At 38.7% G+C, this 17,656-nt stretch overlaps 1 protein-coding gene across 2 annotated transcripts; it reads right to left on the bottom strand.

The window, feature by feature from the left end:
• Positions 1–3,590, bottom strand: LOC111877659 (flavonoid 3'-monooxygenase CYP75B137). Of its 2 annotated transcripts, XM_042899926.2 has the most exons (3): positions 2,541–3,590; positions 1,820–2,466; positions 1–843 (listed from the first exon to the last, which is right to left on the bottom strand). In XM_042899926.2, the coding sequence occupies exons 1-2, from the start codon at positions 3,486–3,488 to the stop codon at positions 1,846–1,848; spliced, it is 1,569 nt and encodes a 522-aa protein (XP_042755860.1). In that variant the 5' UTR covers positions 3,489–3,590; the 3' UTR covers positions 1–843; positions 1,820–1,845. The 2 variants fall into 2 exon arrangements, with proteins under 2 accessions (XP_042755860.1, XP_023729943.1); XM_023874175.3 differs by lacking the exon at positions 1–843 and having other exon boundaries at positions 1,676–2,466; positions 2,541–3,589.
• Between the last annotated feature and the right edge of the window lie 14,066 nt (positions 3,591–17,656).

Here is a 17,656-nt window from a genome sequence, read left to right as displayed (position 1 = left end):
AAACGTAAGTCTTGTTTTCTGGCAGAAAGATTTTCTTCGAATGGTTTTTTATGGGCTTGGAGGAAAATTCCCAGCCTTCCCGTGGAGATGGCAGAACTGGCCCAACTCTGTCGGCTCCTCGATGGGGTTACCTTGTCCTCGGATCCTGACTCTTGGAAATCCAAGCTTTCTAGTGATGGGCAGTTCTATGTTAGAGACATTCGTAAGCTCATCGACTCCAAAGTCACCATTGGGACTAATAGTACAACCGGTTGGGTGAATCTTGTCCCCTTAAAAATAATCTGCTTTGTTTGGAGGGCTAGTTTGGATGGTATCCCTTCCTCCATGGCTCTTTCAAGGAGGGGTGTGGGTGTTGCTTCTACCAGGTGTCTCTTTTGCATTAATGGTGTGGATGATACGGATCACTTGCTTATTGCTTGCGATCTTGCTAAGGAAGCGTTCAAGTGGATTTTTAAGTGGTGTGATGTCCCTTTTGTCTCTTTCTCTTCGATTTCTGAAGCTTTGAATTTTGCTGCTAAGTGGGGAAACTGCCCAAAAAAAAGGAAGGTCTTTCTTGCCATATTGTACGGAGGTCTGTGGTGTATTTGGAAGGGCCGGAATGATAGGCTTTTTAATCAGGTGCCTACAACCATTTCTAAAGTTGTGGACAACATTATAACTATGGTCTTTGGATGGGTTAAGCATAGGGGTAATTTTGGCAATTGTAATTGGGCGAATTGGTGTTGTTCCCCGTTTAGTGTCTTGTAGCTTTGCCATGGGCGGGGGGTGTGAGGGTTTGTGTTGCTTTGGGGTTGTGATTTAGCTTAGTTGTTTGTCAAGTCTTTTCCTTGTAAGGCTTCGGCCCTTGTTTGTTTTTTATAAAATTTCGCCGTTTCAAAAAAAAAAAAAAAAAAATTAGTTGGCATAAGATAAGTTTTGCACATAACAACTACAAAGTAATAAAACAACAAATAAACGCATCATCCTATGGCAACGTTGAAGGAATAGTATATTTACAAAACTATCAACTATACAACCAAATAAATCACAATTTAGCAACTAATAAACTTCGAAATTGAAATACTTTGGAACTAGCAAAATTTATTGTCAACTTTTACGGAGGAGGAATTTCGAAATTCAATGGTGATTACCTACTAAGGATGTTCCAAAGCTAATAATTTTTATTTGTCAACAATTATTCCTGAAAAAGATATTTTCTAGGTCAAAGGTAGTTGTATCTTTCCAAACGTAACACAATGTATTAAATTTGACAAAATTTCAAAATTGATGTCCGTTTTCGCTTCTCTAAGATAAGATAGGATCAAAAGTCAAAACGATTGATATAATTAAGAAAAATAGTTATTTTTGTGAATGTCCTTTTTTTTTTTTTTTTTTTTTTTTTTTTTTTTTTTTTTATCAAACGCCTCTCCTTTAGCTTTCATATATTCGTTTTATGTTTATTTTTGTTTCTCGCGTGCATTTCAAATCTTAAATAATACTTTTCCAGTCAACAATGGCAGCAAGAAGTTCGACTTTGTTTTTGCTGCTCTTGCGTTTTGTTTTATCTTTTATGGGTGCTACCTTTTATATATATGTGTTTCGTATCATATGTAAGATGGCCCCACCAGTTGTGTTTCTTCCTTTTACAAAAATTACGTTTCTAATTATATCGATTTTTATATTATTGTATAAGATATCTATTATCGAGTTCTTAATATTTATTAACAATCATTGAAATCTGTAACATCTTTATTGAGTAAAAAAAAAAAACTATATTCATCTAGACATATTGTATAAAGTACTTGCAATGGTTTCGATTGAAAAATCATATATCACTTACAAGTATAACCCCATTTGAAGCTTTCTTCAGTCGTACATTGTGGGGCTTGAGAATCTTGGTGTTGGAATTGCAATGAGAGCAACTTTCTTCTTCAAAACAATGCCAAACTTTTCAGAAAGATCATGTTTCTCTCCGGGACCCAATTCCCAATCAAAAGAATGAACAAGCGATGCAAGCAAAAACATAAACATTCTCTCCGCCATTGCTAGCCCTGCACATATCCTCCTTCCAGAACCAAATGGAAGATAATTGAAGTCGTTGCCATTGTAATCCCACTTGCTATCCAAAAACCTTTCAGGTCGAAACTCCAATGGGTTTTCCCAAATCGTAGGGTCTCTATGTATTGCCCATGCATTGATGAACATTCGAGCACCTTTTGGAACCATGTAGCCACCAATCACACATGATTCGCTAGGGCAACGTGGGATCAACAGTGGAAGTGTTGGGTGTAAACGAAGAACTTCTTTCATGATGGCGTATAGATATGGCAGTTTGTTGATGTGGGATTCTTCCACTATGTTGTCTTTTCCGACCACCGTTTCTAATTCTTGTTGTGCCTTTTTCAGGATTTCCGGTTTGTTCATCATCTCAGCCAGTGCAAACTCGACAGTATTTGAAGTCGTTTCTGTCCCTCCAACCACCATATCCTGAAATTAAGAGTTTTAAATTTAGATGAAAATGAAGGTGTCAATTAGTTTAATAAGTTGTAATTAATCTCTACCATGAGCAAAGCTTTGAGATGTGCCATTGTGAATGGTGTTTTGGAATCTGTGTCGTCTTTAAGCTGCAACAAAAACTGTAAAAAATCCGAGTTTTCATCGCCACCCATCTTCCTCCTTTGATCAATCATCGTCTCAAAGATTACATCGAATTTCTTCGCCAACAATTTCATGTTTTTTTTAACTCCTTGAAGATCAAACCTGGCCAATCCCGGATAAAAGTCGGACAAGTTCGGCATCCCCAAGTATCCGGTCATCTCGGTGACCACTTGCCGGAACTCCGCTCCTAGGCTCGCCCTATCCTCCTCCTTCACGGTGCCACCCCACATCATCCCGGTAATCACATTCAACACAGTCAAAAACATCTGTTCGCCTAAGTTCACCGGAGACCCGACACGGCGGTAAAAGTAGTTAACTGTGTTCCGGATCTCTTTCCGCCGGAGAGAGTAAACGGAATCCAAAGTTTTGTTGCTAAGCATTTCATGAACACAAATCTTTCTCAACATCCGCCACTGATCACCATAAGGGGACCAGACGATGTCGTTTCCACCATACGTCAACTCCATGCCGGCAACAGGAACGTCACGGTTGGAGAAGGTGGTGTCGTTGAGTTTAAGAACTTCACGGGCTAGGGCCGGGGAGGTGATCACGATTCCCACTCTTTTACCGAGCCAGATCCTGGAAATAGGACCGTACGTTTTTGCAAGGGTGGCGAAGTAGGAGTGGAGCTCTGGATCAAGAGACAGGAGGTTTCCGACGAGTGGCAGAGATCGTGGGCCGGGCGGCAGAGGCGGGTGGGTGTCCTTTGATAAAAAGATCCATACAAGCCAGAATATAGAAAACATAGCGGCGATGATGAGAATGGTACTAGCGACTAGTTCATCGCCATAGCCAAATCCCCACCACCGTGACCAGGCGTCAGATACAGGGGCGGCAATTAGTTTCAACATTACAGGGATAAGCAAATTAACAGAGAAGTAGAAATGAAATTGATAAAGAATGATGATGGTATTTGGGTTATATATCGGTCACAAATGGCGGATTCAACCTATTGACTCAAAAACACCTCCCTAACAGTAGCTCAAGTGTACAAGCCAATAATGAATTTTATAAATATATAAAAATACCAACCTTAAGTTTGTGAGGTGAATTGAGGGCTAAAAGTATTTCCGATATTAAATTGTTTACCACTTAACAAAATGGAAGAATCACATACTTGATTTCTTTACTCACAATTTTTTTATTTGTTTTCTTGTAAATTACGGGAAACAACCCTTACATATTCTACTCATAATAATTTATACTCTTTTTTTTATTTCTTTTGTTTTACTTTTTATCATTAGAATATAATTGACCTTACATATTCTACTCATAATAATTTATACTCTTTTTTTATTTCTTTTGTTTCACTTTTTATCATTAGAATATAATTAACCTGTTATATGCAACTTATTTTTTTTTTTTTTTTTTGCTTTTTACCTTTATAATCCAAGAGTTCTTGCACCTTCTTCACAATAGATACCCTTTATATTTTTATTTGCAATTTGCGGCCATTTAATTTTTTTTTTAATCATAAAAAACTACATTTTAGTAAATATACGTTGCATGATCAGTATATACAATGTTACCGACCTTATATATTCTTTTTACGGACAACTACAATGTTACCATTTGCAACATTTTTTATTTTTCTTTTTGCTTTTTACTCGTATAATTCGCATGTTCATACACCTTCTTTACGATAAATTATCTTTTTATTTTTACTTGCCATTTGCGGCCCTTTAACATTTTCTTTTCATTTTTATCCTAAAAAACTATGTTTTTGTAAATACACGTTGCAAGATCAATATATACAATACTACTGACCTTATATATTTTTCTACCAACAACTATAATTATACCTGTCTTTTATCAATATAATTTTTATATTCAATTAAAAAATAGATTGGACCTATCGCAACGTGTGATTGGCAAAAAAACTCTACTTCTTTCTATAGTTATGGCCCCTACATTCTTATGAATTATTTAGAAACATCCACCTTACAAAAACAATCCCTAAACTCTTCTCAACTTTTGATAAATCACCAAATGCTCATTTGGAGACAGTGATATACACAGGAAAAACACACTTAAGAACTCGCGACAAAGCGTGGGCTCAAATACTAGTATTTAACTATTCTTTGTCTTTTTACAATTTTTGAGGGAATGGCTAGGCAAGTGGATGACAAACTCGACACACATCGCCCTCAGAGGGCGACATGCTGAGATCTTTGAGGTAAACGTTGAAAGAGTATTCAATTGCCGATGAAAGAGGAGAGAAAATGTAGAGGCTAACTCAAGCCTAATATCCTAATAGCGTTATTATTTTTCTAAACATTTTGTTCACTAGTATTAGTGTTGTTCTTTCTATCCGCCACCATATACCCATCACCACTACCACCCATCACTCACCACCACCAACCACCATCCACCCACCACTACTACCAACCACCCATCACCACAACCTACAGCCACCAACCTGATGGGTTTTAGCCATATGAACATTCCTATGTGCACATGCAAACCCTAATGCTTGGATCTAGGTTTCTCTAAGTAAACATGCATTGAATCCAAGACTTCTAATGGCTAATAGACTATAATAACAATATGAAATCTGAACTAGAAGTTTACCTTGAATCACTTGCTTGATCTTCTTGTCCTTTGAGCTTTAGAGTCACAATTGTCACTCCTCTAATGGCTTACAAACACCAACTAACAAGAGGATGATTTGAGAGAGAGGAGAGGGAAGAGAAAATCGGCCAGGGTTTCTTTCTAAAGCACAAGTGCCGATTTCCTTAACCCTTGGGGTCCTTTTATACTTGTAAGGCTCCTAGGGTTTCACCCTTAAACCCTAATTGTATAACTTAGGCCCTAAGTGTGACAACCCGAAATTTCCATTCTAAATCAAACCATTTCAATCCAATAGAAGTAGAGCAGTTATAGTGAAAATTCAGACTTATGGAATAAGTTTGGCAGTTTTAGGGTTTTACACCTAAGGAGTTATTAGGAGAGTGGATGCACTAGGATTTTGTGCAACACTGTAATTCCATTACTCTAGGTCATTAGAACCCATTCCGAGAATAGAAATATTTTCTGCCAAAAATCTCAGGACTATAAATAGAATTCTGAACCAAATTGGTTCATTAGTTGAATTCCAAATAGAGAAAAGTCAATTTCTCTCTCACGGATCTTTGGGTTTTCATCCCAGATTGTGAGTCGACTTTCATAGATGTGTTTTAATACTTGTTGTATGATTAATAACATTATTTACATGTCCAAAGTACAAGATCCGGGAGTTTACCGCCCAAGAACGTTCTTGGGGAGTAAACTCCAAAATCAAGCCTAAAGGCCACCTAGTCCCATTTCTGTGTTAGGCATCTAACTAAGGACTTAGTGTATGATCATTGGAGGCTAGAAGCAAATCAAAACCAAGTAGTTTGAGGAGTTTACGGCCAAGGAGCACCTCTTGGGCCGTAAACTCCAAGTAAAGGGCACAAATGAGTGCCTAATGTTCCTTTAGCCTTAGAACAAAAAATAGAAGCCTTAAACTCATGATTTAGGCCAACAAAACAATGGGAAATCAATTCTAGAAGGGAGTTTACGGCCAAGTAGCTCCTTGGGCCGTAAACTCCAAGATTAAGTGCCAAAACCCCTTCAAACTCTTCCTAAGGCTTAGTCTTCATTTTAGGCAAATACCTTAAAGTGTTTAGGACCTAGAAAACTCATGAAAAGCATAAGTGTTGAAGAGTTTACGGCCAAGAGTATTTCTTGGGCCGTAAACTCCTTTAAAGGGGTCAAATGACACCCTAGACACTTCCTTAGGCCAAGAGACTTTTAGGGCAAGTACCTAGATGAGTTTTGGACTAGTTAAAATTCTTAGAACCTCATGTGTGAGGGATTTTACGGCCCAAAGAGTTCTATGGCCGTAAAATCCATCAAATGGTTCCATTTAATGCCATAAACCTTCCTTAAGCCAAGTGTTGAAGCCAAGAATTGTTCCTAGTTGCCATAGAGACTTGAAAGGACAATAAGAACCCTCCCAAGGGAGTTTACGGCCGTAAACTCCAAGGGAAAAGGGTCTTTGGGCCGTAAACTCCCCTTAGGAGTCAATATGGTACCTTAAACTCTTGTTAAGCCTAGAAACAATTCCCCTCTAAGGTTGTAGTAATTCTAAGCTCCATTTCATGGCTTGGTTGAGAGTTTACGGCCAGGAGCTTACTCCCCTGGGCCGTAAACTCCAATGAATATGGTCTTTTGACCTTAAACTTCCATTAGGGGCATTGCACTCCTTTGTTGCAACCCATTAGCCTCCTAGCACTTGACCAAAAGTGTTGTCCTCGCGCTTAAATGTTTATACTTGTATAGTTATTGATTAAATCTCTAATTATTTATATACATATGTCTTCATATGTAATTAGGATCATTGTGTGTGTCTAAGTCATCACTTGACACCAAGCACTTGTCCGATCCTTCCGTACGATAACAGTCCGTTCAATTCCAGTCACATACTGCAGGTGAGTTCATACCCCTTAACTAATGTTTTAAACTATTTTAAATGTTTTATGGGGGGGGGGGGATACAAGTAGAATCATGCTACTTATTATGTCAATCACATGTGATTAGTAAGTAGGATTATATTACTTATTACATCAATCACATGTGATTAATATACAACATTTAAAAGTTTTGGCTACTCATTAGCCGTTTTACCAAATAGTTTCCTTCAAATGATTTTTATAAACATTTTATATGTTTCAAACTACTTATTACACTGTACTTCTTACTCTGTATATTACCTTTCAAACTTATTTACAACTGTGTTTCAAACAAATATTTCCTTACTCAAAACTGTTTTATTATACTTATGCCTTCAAATTGTTTTATAGATCGACATCAAGTCCATCTTTTCTTAAAATGATATTTATGTTTCAAATGTTTTACAAAATTTATTTATGCTTTTATATTATAAATTGCATGCCTCTATATGTATAGTTATATAAGAAATGTTTAAAAGACTTAAGAAGACTATCCACCCTATTTCCTTTTCGCGCCTTGAGATGTGGTCTGGTGGGACATTGGGTATTCGTCCGAAAGTCGTTTAAAGATTAGTTATATATCATATATACATATATAGTCATAAAAGGTCCTTCTAATTCATCCTATGCCCTTGGGTAGCAAGGGTATACATCCACGTCCATACGTACCACTTAGATTACTAGTAAGCTACCATATGGGTAGTCCAGGAAGATACTAGAACCATTACTAGAACGCAATATCATACAATGAGTCAGTTCATTCATGAGTCAATACTTTCTAGAACATTACTGTACATTACATATACATCTATACTAGGACGAGAACATATACATTTATACTAGAACGCTTACATTACTATACTTGCTAGAACGCTTACATTACTATACTTGCTAGAAGAGTCCATTACATTATAGCTAGAACAGCACATTACATTACATATACGAGAATACGTTAATTACTGTGATTTAAATCGGAGCATGACTTAAAACCTCATGACTTGAGTTGCGGCCAGAGTCTCTTGAAAGGGGAGCGTTGAGTTTGCGTATAGATTCTATAATGGATTGACTATCCTACACCTTGCTGCTAGCTACAGCGGGACCTGCATGTCTGCGGGTGCCAAACGTCATACATTGATTTCGACCATTCTTATGTCGATGTAACCAGTCCATAGTATGAGTTTGTGTATAGATCTATACTGGATTGACTATCCTACACCTTACTGCCAGCTACAGTGGGATCTGCAGATCTGCGGGTGCCAAACGTCATTCCGTTATTACTAACTATAAATACATGAGGGATTTAAAGTACTCTGACCAAGAGTTTATACTTTAAATAGTAAAATATTTAAGTAAGTATACGTGCTGCATTCATACTAAAATCAATGTCATTAGGACAGTACAAAAGAATTACGATTGTTGGGCAACACAAGTGGGTTTAGAGACATATGGTCAAAATTGGGAAGATATAGCCTGATCACCTATATTATCCGAGGGTTGACTAGCATGTGCCTAAGTTTAAGTGTGTGGTTGCAACAATGCTAAAATCTTACCAACCCTACTACAAAGAGAACAATAGAACATAGCAATAAATTTAAAATACTATAGGTGTACTTTGGTGTTACTATAAGTACTTTATACTTGAGAATTAAAACGGGATCTTCATTATTAAGTTGAATAGTTGCTAAGTGGATACACTGAGGCTACATGTAATTAGGATGTTATAGACTCAGAATCTGTGAAAATTTTGCCTTACCCCTATTCTGTGTGAATAAGGAGTTAAGGTCACTTATTCGAAGGCCTATCCTGTTTAGATTACACATAGCTGGTATGCACTTCACAAATAGCGATGTAACTAATGAAGGTTTTCTAAATAATTATCTAGATAGTTCGTCTAATAATTATCCTCTTATCCTAAATTCTCGCATAGAAATCATAGCTGGACTCCATCCACTTGACAACCAGTATCTTCCGAATGAAGTCATAGCTGGTTGGTTTGGAGAAGAACCAGAGAATGATCATTCTATCCCCTTGAATGATCACCATGACGAAGACCTTTCGTATGATGCTAACTCCGAACCAGAGGTGGAGAACCTACCCCGAGCAGCTCCCGTTTCAATTCCTAACCCTTTTCCGGCTTTTCATGGCCCGACCCTGAGTGAGTGGAATGCTTGGAAACATGGAGCCAAGGACAAGATCAACCTATGCCATTTAATAGCGACCGAAGCTTTTAGGACGTGAGCAATGAGGGCTTAACAGATATAGTCTTGCAAATCTTGGTCCGCAGAGTGGCCTGAATTGAGATTCAAGACAGGATAGCCCTACGTCAGATTTCGGAAATAGTCGCCTATGCTAGAATGCATACCCTCCACACCATTCATCTAGAGGATGCTCACGAGAGAGTAGAGAGAAACCACAAAACCTTGCTGCAAGCACTGGCTGAATCACGAGCCGAAGTCTTAGAACTCCGAGTACGCCAGATGGTGTTTGAAAGACACCCATTTGACATGGAACGTCAATTGGCTGAACTGAGAGTTCACCAGAGGGATGACCGTCGCCAGTAGTAGACGCGTTACTTTATTTCCCTTATAAAAAGGAATCGTTTTTCTGTCTATGCCCGATGTGGCATTTTCTATGAAATTATCTTGTACCGTAAGTACTTTAGTTAGGTCTTTATGCTGTTAGGAACTATCTTCTGTGGTTATGATGTGAGACCTTTAAAAGGTCATTTTCCAGAATCCTTACATCGTGAATATCAAAGATATTGACAGTCGGCTAACTTCTGTGTCATTCTTCATCCAAGTACTTTTATCTTACTTTCATTGGAGTCTATCTGAATCATACTTTAGTCAAGTCATTGGACTATGGTGATTTATCTCCAGAGGCACTTCCAAGTCTCTTTCAGTGGTTGGATCTTGTTATTCACCAACCCACGATACCTCAGCTCGAACGACAAACGTCTTGAGACCATTCTACGAACATACTCCCATTCCGTACTAGGACTGCATCATAGGGATGTAGGTCAAACCTTAGCGAACATACTTTCATTCTTTATCAGGACTGGATCATGGGGATGTAGGTCAAACTTTCGAGATCATACTCTTACTCTTTTCATGAACAATCTAAGTACATCAGGGTCAACCAGACTCGCTCACAAATCCTTATCTTTCGTATTACAGAATCATGCCGTCATCCGGAAACAACCAGCCAAGCAACGAGACCTCTACTTTTCCTATGGACACCGCTACCTTTCAAACGGCAGTTACAGCTGCCGTAGTGGCTGCCGTAACCGCGGTCATGGCGCACCGTAGCGCTAACAGCACAGTCAATGCTGCTGATGGGAATGTAGTTTCCAATCGCGATATCCATCCAGGAAGTCACCAAACAGTAACAACCACAGGCTCGCAAAGCCAGAAAGCAGAGAACAAGAAAAGAAAACATCAAGCCAAAGTGGAACACAAACGGTTTCAGAGAATTGCCAGGCAACAGCCACAAACCTCTGCCATCCCAGTACCGAGCAGACCATATAAGGGAACACTCCCGAAGTGCGACCGGTGCAATTACCACCACAAAGGAATGTGCCGAGTCTTACAGTGCGTAAACTGCAACAAGAAAGGGCACATCGCTCGTTTCTGTAGAGCTACCTCCACCACTGGGGCAAGCCTAAATTGCTATAATTGTGGTGAGTTTGGGCACTATAAAAGAGATTGCCCGAAGAAGGAAACCAAGGAAAGAACCCGTGTTCCCATAACTCCTACTCGACGTTTCACTTCCACCACCAATGTGGGTACTGTCCAGATATGTCACCAATGCGGTGAAATTGGACACCTCCAGAAGGATTGCCCGATAACGCAGAACTCTGGCGCAGATGGGAGGATTCTCAGGATCACAGCTGCAGGAGAGCCTGCTCAGGAACCACGTTAATGTAATTAAGGCGTTTCGTTGTAACAGACTTATAAACTATCTAGAACTAGTGCAACTAGAGTCTTACCTTTTGCGAGATCCTGTCTGTATAGGAATTCTCGTGCTGCATATACTTGTCTTTTGTAGTATATCTTATTCGCAGCAATAGTCTTGTGGTAAATCTACAGTACTGTAACTCTGTTCATGGTTGCACGGTTGTCTCTTGTCTGTAAACGCCTTATGTTCAAATCTAATGTCTTTAAATTTCAGTATGATTCCGACATTATCATACGACTCAATTTAATTTGATCCTCGCAAAAACAGCTTCATACGTACATCCCTATATTCTAGATCACTTTTCCAGCGAAGCCGTCATATCAGAAATCCCCGAAGTACTCATTCCAGGAGTACCTCTTAGTTATTTTTCTTTCCGAGGAAATCCCCGAAGTACCACTCGTGCAGTACGTCAAGTTCAATCCAGGAATTCATGCGGATGATCTATCACTGAGGAAGGTATACATAAGAGTGGTATATAATCAAGGTTCTACAGGTTTAGAATTAATGATTTCGCCTTAACTCTTTTCCTCCTTGGGATGTGAGGGTAAGGAAGAATCAGTTATTCGACTACCTTTTCAATCTTAATTATATACGACTCGTATACACGAAATTGTGATCGTGAAGCCCTGTATGAATTCTAAAATGGACTTCAGGATGGAGAAACTGCCTAAGTATACGAGTAATCACATCGTCATGTGAACAAACTTAGAACCCAGTACGACTCCCGAAAACAGATCCCCCTATAGTTTAAACACCCACGGAGATACAAGAACAATACGAACAACTTAGAGAACTACACAGAAATAGAATTAGAAGACTAGGTTTCTCACCCTCGAGAACCTCGGTCAGATTCTTCCAGAGATCGATGGATCGCATCGTATGTGCCTCACATATCGAGGATTCCGTCAAGATTTCCATAGAAATCGTTATCTCTGCCTCGCATAGATGAATTGGTTGAGCAAACACTAGGAAAGAATTACTTCCAGGAATGGACTTGAGATCCGAATATCACCAGTTCGATGTGTTAGGGAAGGATGTCTGGAAGACTATCTTCCGAATTCGATGCGGACACTTCGAGTCCGTAGTGATACCTTTCGGATAGGACCAGTACGCCCATGGTTTTCATGAGCTAAATGAATAGGGTTACATCTTTCTTAATTGGATCAATTCGTCATTTCTCCATGAAATGACTTACTTATCTACCCTCGTAGTAAGAAGAAAGCCCATGGGAACATTCCTTCAGAGGAACTTCTCGTGAAGTTCTCTAGGCGAGTTTGAAATTGAAGAGTCAAATTTCTATGGCACACTATTAGTAATGTGAGAAATTTTGAGCACTTCTTCAATTTGCCAGAACCGTTGAGCATTTATCAACACCAGAGACGCCGACAGCTTTCGCCAAATTCTAGGTCTTACAGACTTACCGCATTAGTTCATTCAGAACTCCTCGCAAGCTACAGAAACTCGTACGACTTTGACCCAGCAAGGGGTGGCCTTTGACTGGGAAGTTACGCAAGAAAAGGAACCTTCGAGATTCCAAGTGAGTGACCAAGTTCTTTAAGATAACTCACTTTGGGAAAGGCTTAATACGCTTCGTAAAGCGAGGAAAGTTAAATCCAATATAGTTAGGACCTCCGAGATTCTTATCAGAATCGGTCCTGTGCCTCGCACAAACTAGACCTGCTCCGCGAACTCAGTAACGTACTTTTTACTCTTCCCATCTCGATCGTGAAACCATACCTTTCCGTTAGGACTCTTACAAGTCCACTCGTTGAGATCCTTGCCTTCGTATCAGAACCATAGTGACCCTCGACCGAGAGGTCAAGTGGACGAAGCAACGTCGTCGCCAGTTAGTGAAGGTTCGTTGGGATACCAACCGAGAGCTCGATTTCACTTAAGTGCACTAGAACCAACCGATTAGGAAGTTTCCTCCTCACGACTCGATCATTCGTGCGTACTTCCTTGCCTAAATTCTAATTTCGGGACGAAATTCCCTTTAACAGGGGGATGATGTGACAACCTGAAATTTCCATTCTAAATCAAACCATTTCAATCCAATAGAAGTAGAGCAGTTACAGTGAAAATTCAGACTTATGGAATAAGTTTGGCAGTTTTCGGGTTTTACACCTAAGGAGTTATTAGGAGAGTGGATGCACTAGGATTTTGTGCAACACTGTAATTCCATTACTCTAGGTCATTAGAACCCATTCCGAGAATAGAAATATTTTCTGCCAAAAATCTCAGGACTATAAATAGAATTCTGAACCAAATTGGTTCATTAGTTGAATTCCAAATAGAGAAAAGTCAATTTCTCTCTCACGGATCTTCGGGTTTTCATCCCAGATTGTGAGTCGACTTTCATAGATGTGTTTTAATACTTGTTGTATGATTAATAACATTATTTACATGTCCAAAGTACAAGATCCGGGAGTTTACCGCCCAAGAACGTTCTTGGGGAGTAAACTCCAAAATCAAGCCTAAAGGCCACCTAGTCCCATTTCTGTGTTAGGCATCTAACTAAGGACTTAGTGTATGATCATTGGAGGCTAGAAGCAAATCAAAACCAAGTAGTTTGAGGAGTTTACGGCCAAGGAGCACCTCTTGGGCCGTAAACTCCAAGTAAAGGGCACAAATGAGTGCCTAATGTTCCTTTAGCCTTAGAACAAAAAATAGAAGCCTTAAACTCATGATTTAGGCCAACAAAACAATGGGAAATCAATTCTAGAAGGGAGTTTACGGCCAAGTAGCTCCTTGGGCCGTAAACTCCAAGATTAAGTGCCAAAACCCCTTCAAACTCTTCCTAAGGCTTAGTCTTCATTTTAGGCAAATACCTTAAAGTGTTTAGGACCTAGAAAACTCATGAAAAGCATAAGTGTTGAAGAGTTTACGGCCAAGAGTATTTCTTGGGCCGTAAACTCCTTTAAAGGGGTCAAATGACACCCTAGACACTTCCTTAGGCCAAGAGACTTTTAGGGCAAGTACCTAGATGAGTTTTGGACTAGTTAAAATTCTTAGAACCTCATGTGTGAGGGATTTTACGGCCCAAAGAGTTCTATGGCCGTAAAATCCATCAAATGGTTCCATTTAATGCCATAAACCTTCCTTAAGCCAAGTGTTGAAGCCAAGAATTGTTCCTAGTTGCCATAGAGACTTGAAAGGACAATAAGAACCCTCCCAAGGGAGTTTACGGCCGTAAACTCCAAGGGAAAAGGGTCTTTGGGCCGTAAACTCCCCTTAGGAGTCAATATGGTACCTTAAACTCTTGTTAAGCCTAGAAACAATTCCCCTCTAAGGTTGTAGTAATTCTAAGCTCCATTTCATGGCTTGGTTGAGAGTTTACGGCCAGGAGCTTACTCCCCTGGGCCGTAAACTCCAATGAATATGGTCTTTTGACCTTAAACTTCCATTAGGGGCATTGCACTCCTTTGTTGCAACCCATTAGCCTCCTAGCACTTGACCAAAAGTGTTGTCCTCGCGCTTAAATGTTTATACTTGTATAGTTATTGATTAAATCTCTAATTATTTATATACATATGTCTTCATATGTAATTAGGATCATTGTGTGTGTCTAAGTCATCACTTGACACCAAGCACTTGTCCGATCCTTCCGTACGATAACAGTCCGTTCAATTCCAGTCACATACTGCAGGTGAGTTCATACCCCTTAACTAATGTTTTAAACTATTTTAAATGTTTTATGGGGGGGGGGGGGGGATACAAGTAGAATCATGCTACTTATTATGTCAATCACATGTGATTAGTAAGTAGGATTATATTACTTATTACATCAATCACATGTGATTAATATACAACATTTAAAAGTTTTGGCTACTCATTAGCCGTTTTACCAAATAGTTTCCTTCAAATGATTTTTATAAACATTTTATATGTTTCAAACTACTTATTACACTGTACTTCTTACTCTGTATATTACCTTTCAATAATGGATTGACTATCCTACACCTTGCTGCTAGCTACAGCGGGACCTGCATGTCTGCGGGTGCCAAACGTCATACATTGATTTCGACCATTCTTATGTCGATGTAACCAGTCCATAGTATGAGTTTGTGTATAGATCTATACTGGATTGACTATCCTACACCTTACTGCCAGCTACAGTGGGATCTGCAGATCTGCGGGTGCCAAACGTCATTCCGTTATTACGACCATTCGTATGTCGTTGTTACAGTCGATAATATAGCGCAATTTATCACATAGTGCCTTTGCCTAAAATCCGGCTTGAGGTAGTAAGTACGGTAGTAGTCCTTTTAGAGCTACGTTTATTACTACGTTAACTTTTCAATTACATATTTTTAGTGATAACCTCACTTAAACATAAATGTACAAACTATATTTTTGGATAATGATAGTTATACTTTGGAAAAATACATACTCTTACAAGAGACACACACACAAAACAATTTGGTCTTGGTAGAAGACACGTTCACGTACTAGAAGGAATCATAGGGATTCTAGGGTTTTTCAAACACTTACAAATTCTTACAATACTTACACTTACAAATTCTTACAATACTTACACTTATAAATTCTTACATACAAATTAAGACACTAAATACTTATGATCTCACCAGCTTCAAAGCTGATACTCGCTTTCAAAATTACTTGTATCCTCAGGTCATCATAGATAGGTACCGATGCAAGGAGAAAGGAAGATGGAGCTTATTCAAGACTTATCTTTCATTTTGATTAATGCTTTTAGTGTTTATCAAAATTTAACAGAATACAATTGTATAATAATTGTTTTATTAATGCAATGGATGATGTTGTTGCTTGTTTACTACTTTACATTGTTGTTGATATTATACATGACGTCCTCCGCCCCAGAACGTTTCCGCCGTTCTTGGTTTTGGGGTGTGACACTAAGCAATCCAATACCCTGATAGATAAGCCCTTGGACAAATTCTAAGCCTATCCTAAGCCTTAGAAATCGTCCACCATTATCCATAAGGGATTTATAGCCCAAAATACAACTATCATACAATTGACAATTTATGCCCCTTTATTTAATTAATCTCTTTAAGTCACCAAATTAATTCCTAATTAATTTATGACTTATATAATATTATTATTCCTTATATTATTCTCATAATATATTAATAATATTTCTTCTCTCATAATAAATCATCCTGTCAAGTTGCTATGGTGAAGGCAACCCAATAGGACCATGCACAACCGGGTCAAAGACTTGCCTAATATAGTTGCAGCCTTAGACACTATTCCAACAGTCTCCCACTTGGATAAGTCTACCAACTATATATACAAGTATAATCCGATTAGCAATCGTAGCTCTCAAACACGCTGTCAAACTCTGATCTAATCAATCTTGTCCTTTAGATAAGGGATCGTACAGTCCTCTGTTTAGATATCATGCTGACAATTCTATGGAATCAATTTTTCTAGCATTTGGTTTCTCGATCTCCGATTTATTTGACATAGAACTTAATCGAACACATCAATTCAGTTCTGAACGGGCCCGGCACATAAGTCAAATCAAATCATCGAGCGGCCGAGAAATCGCTTTTACCCTCTTAGGATAAAAGTAATAGATAAACTTCGACTTATATGCATTTACTTATTCATTAATCAACTATACACAATAATGCGTTTTATAACATCAAGTTACTGATGCGGTTTCGCATTATGAATGTACAACCAATTAACAAATAACAAACCATATATCTTGGTTTTAAGACCATATGATATTATCGTCTTGCGATCACCCTTTTGATCACATTCCATAAGGTGATTCCAGCAAGCGCGGGTTTGTTCCAATGCTCAAAACTAGTTCATAAGCACTCATGAACGTTGCAGCAAACTTTTGCTATGTCTAATACCATTTAGATAATCTACACACCAATTCATGACAATCTTCATTCATATCTACTTCCAACATATGAACGATTATGGATAATTTGAACAATTCGATTATTCTTAATAAACACAATTATTCTGGAAGTCAAAACATGTAAAGTGAAACAATAGTTAAACAATTAACATAAGACAATAACATTACTCATAAATAATACTCTTTTAATTAAATCATCAAATGTTAATTACATTTATCTATTACACGTTTCTACTACTATCTAATCTATACTAATATCATCCTTCAGCCCAATACTCCTAGCATGCTGCAAGTGCTTAACCATACTCAGTCCCTTCGTAAGCAGATCTGCTGGGTTATCTTCTGATGATATCCTCTTCACTACGAGTTGTCCTTCTTCTACACGATGTCTAATAAAGTGATATTTTATGTCGATATGTCGAGATCTACCATGATCCCTCGATTCCTTGGTCAAGGCAACCGCTCCTTCATTATCACAGAAAATCTCCATGGGCTCCTTTATGGCAGGTACAACTCCAAGATCACCGATGAAGTTCTTCAACCATATTGCCTCCTTCGACGCTTCGCTTGCTGCAATGTACTCTGATTCGCACGTTGAATCAGCTACGGTTTCCTGCTTGGAACTTTTCCAAGTTACTGCTCCTCCATTCAGGGTAAAGATCCAGCCCGACTGCGAACGGTAGTTGTCCCTGTCGGTCTGAAAGCTGGCGTCACTATACCCTCG

This window comes from Lactuca sativa, chromosome 3, assembly GCF_002870075.4.
Source record: "Lactuca sativa cultivar Salinas chromosome 3, Lsat_Salinas_v11, whole genome shotgun sequence".
NCBI classification, from domain to species: Eukaryota; Viridiplantae; Streptophyta; class Magnoliopsida; order Asterales; family Asteraceae; genus Lactuca; species Lactuca sativa.
Note: the sequence above shows the minus strand (reverse complement) of the source record. Positions and strands in the feature narration are given on the sequence as shown.

Bases quoted from the DNA above. Each gene is read 5' to 3' on its own strand.
- LOC111877659 (XM_042899926.2), bottom strand. From the start codon at position 3,488: ATGTTGAAACTAATTGCCGCCCCTGTATCTGACGCCTGGTCACGGTGG. The intron at 2,467-2,540 runs GTAGAGATTAAT...TCTTAATTTCAG, and splicing joins ATCTCAAAGCTTTGCTCATG to GATATGGTGGTTGGAGGGAC.